Source organism: Chelonia mydas, chromosome 9 (assembly GCF_015237465.2).
Source record: "Chelonia mydas isolate rCheMyd1 chromosome 9, rCheMyd1.pri.v2, whole genome shotgun sequence".
NCBI lineage: Eukaryota > Metazoa > Chordata > Testudines > Cheloniidae > Chelonia > Chelonia mydas.
In genome coordinates this window covers 94,514,057-94,528,375 of record NC_057855.1, presented here as the reverse complement: position 1 = coordinate 94,528,375, position 14,319 = coordinate 94,514,057, and the positions used below count along the sequence as shown (strand labels likewise).

Below are 14,319 nucleotides of genomic sequence, written 5' to 3'. Positions count from 1 at the left end.
TGAGTGCAAAGCGCTTTTCTTTGACCTCATCTGCACTAACACGTATAGCAATGTGTGTGTGTGTGTGTGTGTGTTACTTTATAGTAGCCCACTCCAGAGCCTGGCAGGTGAGCCACAACGCCATCCAGAACCGCCTGGTGGAAGCCATCGCACCGCGCCTGGGCAAGGTCGCCGTGAACTGCGCAATCCCCAGTACTGACAGCGAGTTGCGACCTGACGTGGTAGTCACCGACGAGGCCCAGAAAAAGATCATCCTCGTCGACGTCACGGTCTCCTTTGAGAACAGGACCCCGGCCTTCCGCGAAGCCCGAGCTAGTAAGCTGGAAAAATACGCCCCCCCTGGCCGACACCCTGAGAGCGAAGGGCTACGAGGTGCAGATGGATGCCCCGATCGTCGGAGCCCTGGCGCTTGGGACCCCTGCAACGAGTGCGTCCTGCGGACCTGTGGGATGGGTCGACGCTACGCACAGCTCATGCGGCGCCTCATGGTCTCGGACGCCATCCGATGGTCCAGGGACATCTACATCGAACACATCACCGGCCACCGACAGCATCAGGAGGTGTGAGCCTGTACGACATCGTGCATCAACTATGGGAAAGGGACTGAGAGACTTTTTCCATTGGACCATATGAACTGGAACCATAAATTCACTGAACATTAAATCCCACCAAATGAGGGTAAATCCATCCTCATCATCGTATCCGCTCACTATATTCCACACCTGAACATAGCCATTATATGAACAACATACTCCCATATCTCAATGTCTGTACTTTGACCCGTTAAACTTTTACCCCCAAGCGGGGAGATTGCAGATTATGTATTCCTTACGCCATCCGTTCCTAAACCGAACTTCACACCCCTTGATAATCTGTACCTTATTCCCGGATAACCAGAAACTTCTGTGCTTAAACTCTGTACCGTTTTCTTTTTACTTCAACATTACTATAATATCCAAACCAGGACACTCTCCTGCACACATTTCACCTCCTGGGGAAGAGGATAAGAGAATACGTACATGACAAACATTAATCATGTTGCTTAACATGCTTCTGAAAAACACTCAGATACTATGGTGAGGAGTGAGGTATGAAAAACAACACAGAACTTTGTCCCTCTTGTGGTGCTAACTCAGCCACAAGAACACGTAATTCTCCCAGCCTCACGGACACAATTGATGCCTTTTCTTCTCTCCACACCCCTCAAACAGCAGTGACTGAAAAAAAAATGAACATGGAGAAAATGCATAAACGGGGGGGGAAGGGACAGTAACCATACCACGTATGGCAAGGTATGGGGCAAGTTGTGGAGGGAAGGATGGGATTGAAACCTATGGAAGAGGGGGCTTCACACACACAAAAATGCCATTGGGAACCAATGGCTATACCCAAATACAACATTCCCTACTCCAGCAAGAGAGCCACCAAAGTCAAAGGGCAGTTTGCTTGCGTAAGGACTACATAATTTGGCCCAGTGCAGAGTTATGCAAATCCACACCAGCAGAGGGAATAATTAAATTAAAACCCTGTAGTGTTTACTTGCTTTTATGTATGTGCAGTAATTCTAAAGCGAAGTTTAAAAAGAGAAAAAAAAGGGGGGGAGGGAGAAATACGGGACTCTCCTCTGCTGAAGGTCTGCCACATGCAAAGTCTGAAGTTGCAACGTTCAGCTGTTGCAAAACTTTTACCTGAACTTTGGTTTGGTTTTTAGTTGAGAATTAGGAGAGCGTGAAGACAAGACATGAGAATAAGGGGCTTGTCTACACTTACAGTGCTGCAGTGGGCCACCGTAGCACTTAGGGAAGATGCTGCCTGTGCCAATGGGAAAGCTTCTCCCGCTGGGGGAACCCTACTCCACCTCCCTGAGAGGCAGTAGCTACGTCATCGAGGAGAGTGTCTATCCCAGGGGTTCTCAAACCGGGGGTCGGGACCACTCAGGGGGTTGCAAGGTTATTACATGGGGGGGATCACGAGCTGTCAACCTCCACCCTTAACCCCGCTATGCCTCCAGCATTTATAATGGTGTTGAATATAAAAAAAGTGTTTTTAATTTATAAGGGGGGGCGGGAGGGGGTCGCACGCAGATGCTTGCTATTTGAAAGGGTTCCAGAGTAGCAGCCGTGTTAGTCTGTATCCGCAAAAAGAAAAGGAGGACTTGTGGCACCTTAGAGACTAACACATTTGAGCTGTAGCTCACGAAAACTTATGCTCAAATGAATTTGTTAGTCTCTAAGGTGGCACAAGTCCTCCTTTTCTTTATGTGAAAGGAATCACCAGTAAAAAAGTTTGAGAGCCACTGGTCTACACCAGGAGTTGGGTCAGTATAACTGCATCACTCCTGGGTCTAGAGCAATGGAGTTATACTGATCATACATTTGTAGTGTAGACCAGGGCTTAGTTGAGATGAACCCTTGACTATAAGTTAAGACCTCTGAAAATCAAACGCATAAATGACCACATCACTGCCTATTCAATTGCATGTGTTTACGTTAAGATACTCTGACTTGGAATGCTTACACTTTTAATCTGAAGTGCAGGTTTACTTTGCCTCCCACCTCAAATTAACTAAGGGTGTGGCTACACTTGCGAGTTACAGCGCAATAAAGGAGCCCCGGGCCCACGTAGAGCACTCTGACTCTGCGGCTACAGCGCTGTTGGTACCCCACCTCCACGAGTAGAATAATGTTTGCTGCGCCCTCGCTGGAGCGCTGCGGCACCAGTGTGAACGAGGTGTTGCCTTCCTGCCCTCTGATCAGCCTCCAGAACCGTCCCATAATCCCCTTAAGTCAAGTGGCCACTCTTGTCATTGTTTTTGAATCCCTGCAGGAATGCAGCTATGCCCTTTGAAAGCTCCGTTTCTGAGGGCGGCTGCTTATCTGCTCCGAGACAAAGCAATCGTTATTGTGGAATGCTGTGTGTGAGAGAGAGAGGTGGGGGTGAGGGGAGGAGAGGGGCGGTCTGCTGCTGTCTGAACTTACAAGACAGCATGCTGACATGCTCTCAGCCCCCCCAAAAAACCCACTCTCTCTCTCCCCCCACATACACACAACACACTCCCTGTCACACTCCACCCCACCTCCCCCCATTTGAAAAGCACGTTGCAGTCACTTGCATGCTGGGATAGCTGCCCATAATGCACCGCTCCCAATGCCGCTGCAAGTGCCGCAAATGTGGCCACGCCAGTGGGCTTGAAGCGGTCAGCGTGGACAGACTGCAGCGCTTTCCCTACTGTGCTCTCCGAAGTCTGCTTTAACTCAAACCGCTCTCTACATCTGCAAATGTAGCCACGCCCTAAAGCTGCATTCCCAAAAAGCAATGAAGTAGTGCTTGCCCTGCCCTGCCTTGCCATCATTACATGCCTAGGGTGCTCTGACTGGCCTCCTACCTTCAGCAGCCCTAAAAGTCATCTTGTGGTGCAATAATGCATACCCTGGAGTGCCCCACTGCCTTTATTTTTAAAGGGATTCCTGATTTTCTCTCTCTCCACCTTCGCTTACTCCTTAGCGCGGACAAAGTGAAGCCAGCCTGGCTGTGAATCACACATCAGATGGAGTTCCAGGAAAATTCCCATCTGTTATATGCACATAGAAAGCAGAGGGGAATGAGAGGGGAGGAGGCGAGGAAATTGGAAGAAGAAAGAAATAAACGACAGGGTATCAGAAGGCAATAAAAAGAGACAGCTGAAGATGAGCAAGACACGCAACATACCAGAGAACCACCAGTGCATCACTCCTGGACATTCATTATTATGGCATCCAGAAAACAAACACATCTGTTAGAACATAATCTATTGCTAGGTACGGACAATGAGACAGCATATGGGCTTTTAACCTGAAAGACAGCAGAAAACTTAACAGAGCTATGCTTCTGCCTTCGCCCAAAATAGCTCAAGTCGACTGACCTTCAGCGCATGCTTCAAGGCCTATTTACTGAGGCTTTTCAGAAGGGGCTGAGAGGAGCATGTTTGGGGGGGGGGGGGGGGGGAGGAAAGTTTTGTTGGTAGCTGTTGGGCTTGCTGCTGCTTTAGATTGAGTGGCACAAATATTACTCTAAAAACAACAACAACAAGAATCTAAACTATAAAAAAGAGGCACATGTGGACATAAAAGCCCGGGCTCAGAAGGAAATCTGTGGGCTCTTTGAAGATCTTAGCGCTAAACACGAATTTCTTTCCTACGTTTTTGAAAGTAAATAACAGAGACGGTTCTTCCCACCAACCCAGACCACAGACGATCCAGTGATGTTAAGGGATTTACATTATGGTATCACTGGTGTGAAGATGGTCAAACTCTGCGCTCAGTGTCCCACACGTAAGCCTCACAACTACTAACAAAACTCCAAGAAGGCGATTTAACTAAACCGATCCATTTGGTATTACACAATGAAATAGCTTCAGAGCACAACTGCAGCAAAGTGTAACATGCCCAGGAAGTCCAGGGGAGTGAAATTTAAGACCAAATAAACCGGGGTTGTAAATTACTGTCCACTTATTTTGTAATTCGAGCACCATTCGAATGGTAGCCGATTTAAAATGTGTATGCCAACTTCCGCACTTTTAGATCTTTCACATTCTTAAGGAGGGTAAGAAAAACTTCAGGAGCCAGATTCCAGCTTCATTTGCAGGATGTAAATTCAAAACAACACTCAAGCCAAAGGAATTTGCCCACGTTTACACCTGTGACAATTAGATCAGACAGCGACCTAAGTATATATTCTGTTGGTCACAGGATAGAGAGACACAAGGTGAGTGAGGTAATATCTTTGACTGGAAAACACACTGTTATTGCTATAGGACTTCGGAGGAGACATGGCTGAAAAAGCCTAACCACTGTGCAGCATTAGCTCATTTTAAGTCATCTGATTTGGATAATGGCTCAGTCTTGCTTATTTTACTCATTCAAATGACTTAACTGATTTCAAGACTCTGGTGAACAAGTTTTGCCCATAAAAGGAGAATGGTCCAATGGAGAATGGTCCAAGGAGATTACAAGTGGTGTAAATCTACCTAGAATCATAGAATATCAGAGTTGGAAGGGACCTCAGGAGGTCATGTAGTCCAACCCCCTGCTCAAAGCAGGACCAATCCCAAATTTTTGCCCCATATCCCTAAATGGCTCCCTCAAGGATTGAACTCACAACCCTGGGTTTAGCAGTCCAATGCTCAAACCACTGAGCTATCCCTCCCCCTCTGAAGCCAATTTGTTTCAAAGGACACTTCCTATTCTTTTTTTAGACCACTAACACTTAAAATTACTATCATTTAGAACAAAACATATTTCTCTAATTCTTCCATTTGACAGCACTTTGTTATTTTCACTCTTCACTGTATAGACAGCCACCTTCCCACTTTGTTTCTGTGGCTTTTCTCATAGCAACATGAATTTTAAGAAGAATATGATTGCAAGACCACAAAACATTCCTAGGGAGACTCCAGTGTAGTACTGGAAGCTACTTTTAACGGGTTAAGGAAAGGAGGACTTGTGGCACCTTAGAGACTAACAAATTTATCTGAGCATAAGCTTTCGTGAGCTACAGCTCACTTCATTGGATGCATGTAGCTCACGAAAGCTTATGCTCAAATAAATTGGTTAGTCTCTAAGGTGCCACAAGTCCTCCTATTCTTTTTGCGGATACAGACTAACACGGCTGCTCCTCTGAAATCTTTTAACAGATTATATTTCAAGCTGGCTGTATCCCTTAAAGTAGATTAACAACTACGTGCATCTGATTCCTCCATGTACTGGGCCCAATTCTGATCTTACTACCAAAGGTGAAGTCATTGACTTCAGCAAAATCACTTTAAATTTACATTTATGAAATGAAGATCAGAATCCTGAAATCTTCTACGTGCATGTAGGCAGAGTTGTGGAACAGCTCCAAAATAAACGACGTATTCTGACTGTACCCTCTCCCACTACTGGTAGTTAATTTCCTCCCATTCTTTTTAAACCTTACATAAGAATACATCTACAGGAAGAAAACTGAGCCAAGTTCAATAATCAATCTCATTGTTGATAAGGGAAGAAACACTTGTTATATATAAGCTGTGAGATGCATGTGAAAATGGGGTTTTAATATTCATTGCCATTTATGAGCCTCTGGCAGAAGCCATCTAGTTGAGAAGTGACAGCGTCTGTCAGAGTAGCTTTGTCCTCATGTCAGACAATCTTCCACCCATTTTAATTGTGGTACTGAATTTTTCTGCAGTGCTGCTGCCATGACGTGCAAGTCTCTTCAAAGACCAACATTTCCAGAACCCACAGGATGGGGCACTGGAAGAGGAGTCTCTCTGAAGATCTCTTTGCAGAGATCCCCACATGTTGCTCCCTCCAGGAATAGGCTATAGGACCTGCCTCCAAATCTAGGCGATCTGCTGGGATCCCTGAGGCACACCCAGGCAGAAGCCCAGCACCTCCACACCAGGTCTGGCAACCCTGGGCACTCCTTAATAGGGACTCCATTTGGCTGCAGCCAGAACCTCAGAAGAACAATGCAGCCCAAGGCTTTTATTTTTCAATGTTTCTCCCTCTTATGGCCATGCTGCCTTCCTGAGCCTACACCGACAGTTCCAGTGTCTCTGCTGCTGCTCATTGCTTAGCCAAGCAGAGTAAACTAGCAAGGCTCCAGCCAGTTGCACTGCTACTATTTGGAATCCTGGGACTCAAGAGAATCAGTTTCATGCTGTTACCACTCGGCAAAACTGAAAGCAGTAGCAAATACAGGAATTACTCATAGTGTAGGCAAAAAGAAAAGGAGGACTTGTGGCACCTTAGAGACTAACAAATTTATTTGAGCATAAGCTTTCGTGCGCTACAGCTCACTTCATCGGCTGCATAGTGTAGGATAACCCAAAAGGAAAGACGGCTGGGAGACAAAGTGGCAGACCACCACCACCTCCCTACCCCCGCCCAGCAAAGCGGCAGCCAGGAAGCCGGTCTCCACTCTCAACCCCTTCTCTGTGGGGAAGACCGGGAGTGAATACAGAAAGCGCCTTCATCTTTTCAGCACCTGGGGGTAGTGGTGGAGCTTTAAAATTTGTCTCACACCTTCTAGCCAGAAGCTGAGTCAGCACATGGAGAAGGTCCCCACAATCAGAGCCCAGGGACATCTTCCTGGCAGAAACTCCAGCCTCCAGACCCTTCCCAACACCTGGTGCCTCACCACGGCACTACCCCTGGTGGGGCCTCTCCTCCCTTTATCTTTCACACCTGCCTCTAACTAGTAGGTTTAGCTTCCAGCTGGTAGGTACCTTGTACGTTTCTCTGACCTGCTTGGCTTGGGGCTCAGAAAATTCCATTCCAGGTTTTTCAATCATTCTTTTCCCCCCTTGTGCTTTAGAGGAAGCTTCCAGTCATTTCAGGCTGGAGGTTGCAGAGCAGCCTGAGGCATCCTCCAGTGCTGCGGCTAACACTGCCTAAATCTAAGCACTAAAAACAAGACCATGCTAAGATTGTTTTATAAAAATTTAACTCGTTGCACTCATGAAAAATTCACTCTGTCGGAGAGATTAGAGTCTGTCCTTAAGGATGGTGAATCTCAGTATCCCTGGAAGATGTCGCACGGAGTGTATTTTAAAGGTGGCATAGGGAGGCACACAAGGGGGGGGGGGGGAAGAGGAGGAGGTCGGGGTTTTTTTAATCTTTAATGTTGTCAATAGTCTAGACATTCTGATTTTTTTGTTTGGGTCACAGAAGAGCGAAAGAATGCTCAATAGTGCTTTACAATATTTATTTGGTAAAAATTACAAACACGACAAATGTGTAGAAGTTAGCCGCCAGTGACAATGCAGGGGTAGACCCTGTGCTGCAGTAACTGGGTGAAGCACAGAGTCTGAGCATTATTGCAGTAGATTGTGCCCGTTTATTTAGGAGTGTAATTTCCAGCACAGTGCAGAGCTAACCGATTGGGATTACATCGGGGTTTATATTTTTATGCACGTGTATTGAAGAACTTCTGGAGGCCAAATTATACCTCTCAGCTATAGGTCTCTTGGTCAGAAGTGTAAAATTGTTCCAAAGATGTTGCTATTGAATCACTGGACTTAATTATGTTTGAGGGAGAGTTGAGGGCTATATTTGAGGCACTGGTTTGACTAAGGTTTTGACCGAAGCGTGGCCTTAACACAGCAGCACTGAAAATAATAATGGCTAGTGTCCACACTTTTGTAGTCTATTTTATATTTGTGCCTGAGACATTGGGTTAACTTCATTGTGCAATAGAAAATACGGTCGGTGGTCACCACTAACATTTCAAAGACAAAGCTGTTGGCTCTAGTTGCAATGCATTGAAATACATCTCCCAGACCCTTACTTGAATTTAACTCAGTCTTGTGCCAAATCTAGGAATATTTCTCTGCTTGTTCAACGTTTTTGTTGTTTGGCCACATCAAGAAAACTTCTTCTGGAAGAAGTATCCCATCTGCAGCAGCAGAATTCAACTCAAAGCATTCCCTCCCTCCCCCGCACTCCAGGGGAATTTTTATGTAATTGGTTAGCCCTTATGGAACATTCAGGCCAGCTATGAGGATTTCTTTTCTTCTTTTGCGGCGTTTGCCTGAGATTACAGTTCTGAAGTGAAAAGGCTTCTGTCGAGAACAGTATCTGTATCAGTATCTGTAGGTATCTGTAGGAGCGTTGGGAGTTGTGTTCAGGCTGACTAGCCATTATTAGTTTCAGAGCTGCTGTGTTATGACCATGCTTCAGTCAAAACCTTAGTCAAACCACTGCCTCAAATATAGCCCTCAACTCTCCCTCAAACATAATTAAGTCCAGTGATTCAACAGCAACAACTTTGGAACAATTTTATGCTTCTAACTAAGTAACCTATAGCTGAGAGGTATAATTTGGCCTCCAAAAGTTCTTCAGTTCTCCCACAATAAAACATGTATAAAAATATAAACCCCGACGTAATCCCAATCGGTTCTGTTAGCTCTGCACTGTGCTAGAAATTACACTCCTAAATAAACTGACTGTCTACTGTAATAATGATAACACTCTGGGCTCCACACAATGACTGCTGCACAGGAAAAACGAGCAATTACAAAATTCAGCCCAAGTAATGAGATCACAATGAAAAGCTCAAAGCAGGTTCATTGGTACTGAAGGTCTTTAACATACTATTTGGAGACAAAAAGAAAAGGAGTACTTGTGGCACCTCAGAGACTAACCAATTTATTTGAGCATAAGCTTTCGTGAGCTACAGCTCACTTCATCACGAAAGCTTATGCTCAAATAAATTTATTAGTCTCTAAGGTGCCACAAGTACTCCTTTTCTTTTTGCGAATACAGACTAACACAGCTGCTACTCTGAAACCTGTCATTATATCTGGAGACAAGACATACTTACCAGACCTATTGGCTGGCACCTTTACAACTGCTTTAAATTAAGATGTATATCCACGCTACTGGGATTATCAGTAGCTAACTGCTTTTACAGATGAGACAGGGTCTGTCAAAGCTTAGTAGTGACAACTGTTCAGATTCAGACCCCAAATCTGGACACAGATGAGGAACATATACATTTAAGAACACTGGTGCGCTCTGACCATAAGTAGGCTTGAAAGGATTAGATTTTTGTCAGTAAAAGGTCAATTTCACCGTACACATACAAACCAACAAAAAGATTTCATTAATGATAACTGAAATTGCCAGATAGGCACATTAAGAAAAATGCTCCTTGAGAAATTATTAGAGTTTGATTTAAGGATATTTACTTTACATATTTTGACGTGATGTTGACAATTTGAGTTTTAATGGTTATAAGGCTAACTTTTTGAATCTCAGCGACTACTGTCAATACATAAGTGTCTGACACCCACACTTATTTCCTACCACTGTAAAAATATGCATTGATAAAAACTGAAAAAAAGCTTAGAATCCATGTCACTCAACTGTGAAAATTTAAACCAATGTTGATCTTATCCATCAAAATTATTTAAAAAAAAAAATCGAATTTTGCTAACCCTATCTATAATTAAAGACATGAAAAAAAAAACCTCAAAAAAAAAAAAAGATTGTTTTTGTTGTTTTAAGTCAAATGAAGTCAGCTTATTTTTGTTGTTTACAAGCACTAATGTTTGCAATGCAAACACTGCAGCCTTGCACAACTGAAGAAGAATTAGAAGGCGAAACTCACTGATTTAGTTTCATTGGCAAAGCAGAATGAAGTCCCGAGTGTAAAACACGTTAGGTGCAAAAGGAGTAAATTTGATTAAATTCTTTCAGTCTTAAGAACCAAGATATTAGGAATGCACAAGGGTTTTTTTTTAAAAAAAAAAACAGACATGCTTTTAATATGACCTCGGAAACGCTTATTTTAAAACCTTTTTTCCTATGAAGTAATGAAGACTTGTTATAAAGTACAAAAATGCACAGTTCAGGTCCTGCTAACAACCTTAACTCTGAACCCGTAATCTCATCCATCCTGAAACTACAAATTAACACCCCTTTAAAACTTGGGTGAATCAGAGCCCTTTAAATAGGGTTCTGTATGTTTAATGTCCCTATCCCACCTGCAGAGGTAGCTTTGCAGAATCTTTCTGAGTATGTGTAGACAGTTTTGACTGAAGGAACCATTCAGCACTGCCCTTTCTGCACATTGTGTATTAATTTATAGTGGCATACAGGAAATGCAAAATATTACTGTTTTGATTTGGTAGCATTTCACATCCTCTTTACACCAATGTAAATGGCTAGACAAGGTGCAGGACAATGGTGAATCAGGCCCAGAGAGGGCAGCTGGGTAGTAGGTCAGAGAACTTCCAGAGAGCCTCTCTTCTGGAAATTGTCCACATTTTGTGACTGTGTCTAGTAAACAGAACAGCATTTTCTTCAACTGCCTCACTCAGTTTCTCCTCTTAAGCAGAGGTCCACTGACCACTGAAAAATGACCCAAGGAGCCACCACACTGCAAACAAAGAAAACCCGATCTGCATTTGCAACATGAAACAACCTCTCAACCCCGTGTTGAAAATGCATATCTCCCACCCGCTACACACAGGCTGCTGAGCAAGAAACAGCCGCTGGTACAATGACAGTGAACCCCCCAGCACGAACACGTCATCTGTCATCCTCAATACTCAGTCCAGAAACAGCCCTCTCCCCCATCAACTCCTTTGATATAAACAAGGCAGCACAATCTACATCAGACCTCCCATATATGCAGGGGTTGTAATACCCCACATTGTCACCCCAATACACTTCAAAAAATAAGAGATTATGATACATGCTCACCTTGCTTCTGAAAGTACACGCAAGCCACACAACATAACATTGAGCACATCATGTTACCCTATCAGATACCAATGTAAACAAGGAAATCATAAATTCCAACAGGAGGTGGGCATACTGGGTCAAAATTCAGATTTGCCAAAGAACCTTTGCCACACATTTCCACACAGACATGTGAACACCCCATTTCCCCCCCGCACCTCCGCCAATCCCACTGTAACATTAACTTAGTATTTCTTAGCTTTCAAATGTTTCATTTTGTAACTACACATTTCTAATATTTTTTCCTGTACAAGTCTTTAAACCATGCTGCCTCTATAACAAAGTTCAATTGGTATTATTTGTTATTCTAGGACAATCTAATGCTGAAAAACATGAAATAGTGACGCAGAACTTTTAGCCAGATGTAAACGGCTTTTACAGGGTTCCAAAACAAGAAAACAATAGAAATTCTGTCAAAGATAAGCAAATATTCACAATATTCAAGGAAAGATTTCATCTAAATATAGCTTCTAAACGTTTCCGTAACAAGTAAACTGTAAAAAACAAAAAAAACACAACACCCTAGACCCTGAACAGATCTTTACATCAGGTATTGTAAACGGTTAGCTACTCAGAAATTTTCTTCCATAAAGATTTAAATAGTGTCCAGTTCAGGTCCTTTTCTCATCCCTGGAAGAATTACAATCCAATTGCCCACAACTTCAGAGTGTAAGTAATAACGGATTTGTACTCTGCAGAAAGGAACAGCTGTTGCAAAAAAAAAAAACAACCACCTGGTCTAACAGCTTGCAAAGGCTAATTTGCTCTAGTGTTACTCTGTATTCTAGCAAACTGGCTCCAAATTTACTGACTTTTGAGTTCAGCACTCTGTTTTTACATTTCATGTAAATGTAACCCCTGTTTCTTTTGTGCGCAAGCACGGGTATGCTCGAGGTTCTGTTGCAAGCTTCTGAAACTTTGCTCCTGACACCAGGCAGTGGTGTGCCTGGAGGAAAAGCTATGCCCCCCTGCAGCATCCTCGTCCACATTCCTAGATCACCACCAGAGACACACACAGTAGAACATCGGCTAAGGGCCACCTCCAAAAGGCAAGTCCCTGTTTTACATGACCATGTAAATTATCTCCAAGGTTCCTGGTACAATTTTCTCTGATCTTTAAATTCCTCCACTACCAGGAAACCGATTTTTGCTGGTTTGAGGGGAGGTTGCTTAAAACAGGTTTCCCATTCCGGACAGCTTCAGCTCCTTTTGCCTGCCCTGTAAAGTGGATGTACAGCATATGCACACATTAGGCAGTTGCCTTGGTTCCTACTGCCATTAGCCCCATGATACCTGCAGGCATAGCCTCAAAGAGATGCAGAAAAGTCCCTTTATTAAGCCTTTGTATTCAGTGTCAGTGATCACTGGAGGTGACCATTTGCTTCTGACAGAGGCAACAAAAGACAGAGATGGCACAGACAATCAAAAGCCAGATTTTGGTCATTATTTCTGCAGGATCAGGAGGAATTATTCACCTGCCAATCCCACCATGGAGCCTGGTAGGCTACAATCAGCATTTAGGGGGAAGGCAGAGCAACCTGGTTTTTGTTGTTTTTTCCATCCTGCACCGTGCCTTCAGTTTGGTGCATCTGGAGGGGCTATCAGCTCCTGGGCTGAGGACATGCACTGTCCCTTGGCGGGACCGCATTTGAGGGGCTGGAGAAGGAGACATGCGATCAGCCCCTAATCTGGGGCAATGCCCAGTGCCTTCATTTCATTTCACTGCGGGGACTGGCGAAGGGGGTTGCCTGATCAGCCCCTGAGCTGCGATGTTGCCAGGTGCCTTCCCGCCACTGCAGCGGGCCCCGAGGGTTGGGGGGGGGGGCATGCGCCCCAGAAGCGGTCCCTGCCCCGCTGCGCCTCTGAACAGCGAGCACCAGCCAGAGAACATGGGGGGGGAGGGGGGTACTTACAAAGCGATTAATGCTCCAGCGCAACATTGCGAGGCGGAGGCGGCTCAGGGAGTCAGGCAGCCGGATAGTACAAGCCCCGGCAGGAAACCACTGCGGCGGGCGGAGCAGCGCCAGGGCCGGCCACGAGCTTCCCACCTCCCCGCGCCCCACCACGGTCACCGGCGCCCAGCTCCCAGGCGCATTGCCGCCCCGCGCCGGGGGCTCTCCTTCGCCTGCCGGGGCGCCGCCGCTAGGCTCCCCCGGGGCGCCGCCGCCGGGAGGCGGGCACCATCGCCAGGCTGCGCCGGGCGCCGCGCTTGGGCTCCCTCCCCGCCCACCGGCTCGGCTCCAGGGCGCGGAGACGGCCCCGGGGACTGAGCGGCTTCTCCCCCCCTCCCGCCAGCAGCGGCGGCGGCACTGGATGCCACCCCGGGGCCCCGCTGCCTGAGCTGGGGAGGGGGCCGTGCGCTAGGGCGCAGCGCCCCCAACCTCTCCAAGGCTCAGGGCGCGCAAGCCGCTTCCTGCGCTGAACGCGCCTCCGAGCCCCCCCTCGCTTCGCCCCTGCGCCCAGCCACCCCTCCCCGCTTACTTCCACTTTCTCTTGCTAAGTAAGCGCGCCTCCCCCTATAGCTTTTGTCTGGCTGGGTTCTCGGGGGGGGGGGGCGGGACCTTCCCTCGAGCAGCCTGGGATGTGTAGTACTCCCCACCAGCCCGAGAGCAGCGGCTGCGCCGCCCACGGCTCCAGCTAAGCCCTGGGGCGGGGTTGAAATATGGTTTCTAAACGTGCTAGCCAGGAGAGCTGATGCCGCGGGAGAACACGCAGCAGCTGCCGCAGGGCAAGGGCAGCCGCCAGATCGCCTGAGTTTGGGATTATTTTAAAAATAAATACAAATAAACCAACTTCATCCTTTATTTTCCCCTATTGTAACCGTCTATGTTGGCAACCTCACTCCGGTCAGCATGGACACGTGGTTCCTGGACTGCTTTGCAGGTCTAGGGCCACCACCGGCTGTCTTTGCTCGCACAAGGGATGCCCCTGGAGGGCCTACACTCCTGGGTACAAATTATTCATCTATTGAGCACAGCTGGACTGACGTGGCATGCCAAACCCTTGTATCGACTATTGGATATTAAGAGACACAGCAATATCCAAAAAA

General features: G+C 46.1%; 1 protein-coding gene across 1 annotated transcript in view; it reads right to left on the bottom strand.

Annotated features, from left to right (window-relative positions):
- ATP11C (ATPase phospholipid transporting 11C) overlaps positions 1-13,729 on the bottom strand; it is a 119,089-nt gene extending 105,360 nt beyond the window's left edge. Inside the window, exon 1 of the mRNA XM_037908068.2 lies at positions 13,184-13,729. Within this exon, the coding sequence (XP_037763996.1) occupies positions 13,184-13,210 (27 nt within the window). The 5' untranslated portion in view covers positions 13,211-13,729. The remainder of the gene's footprint in view (positions 1-13,183) is intronic.
- Between the last annotated feature and the right edge of the window lie 590 nt (positions 13,730-14,319).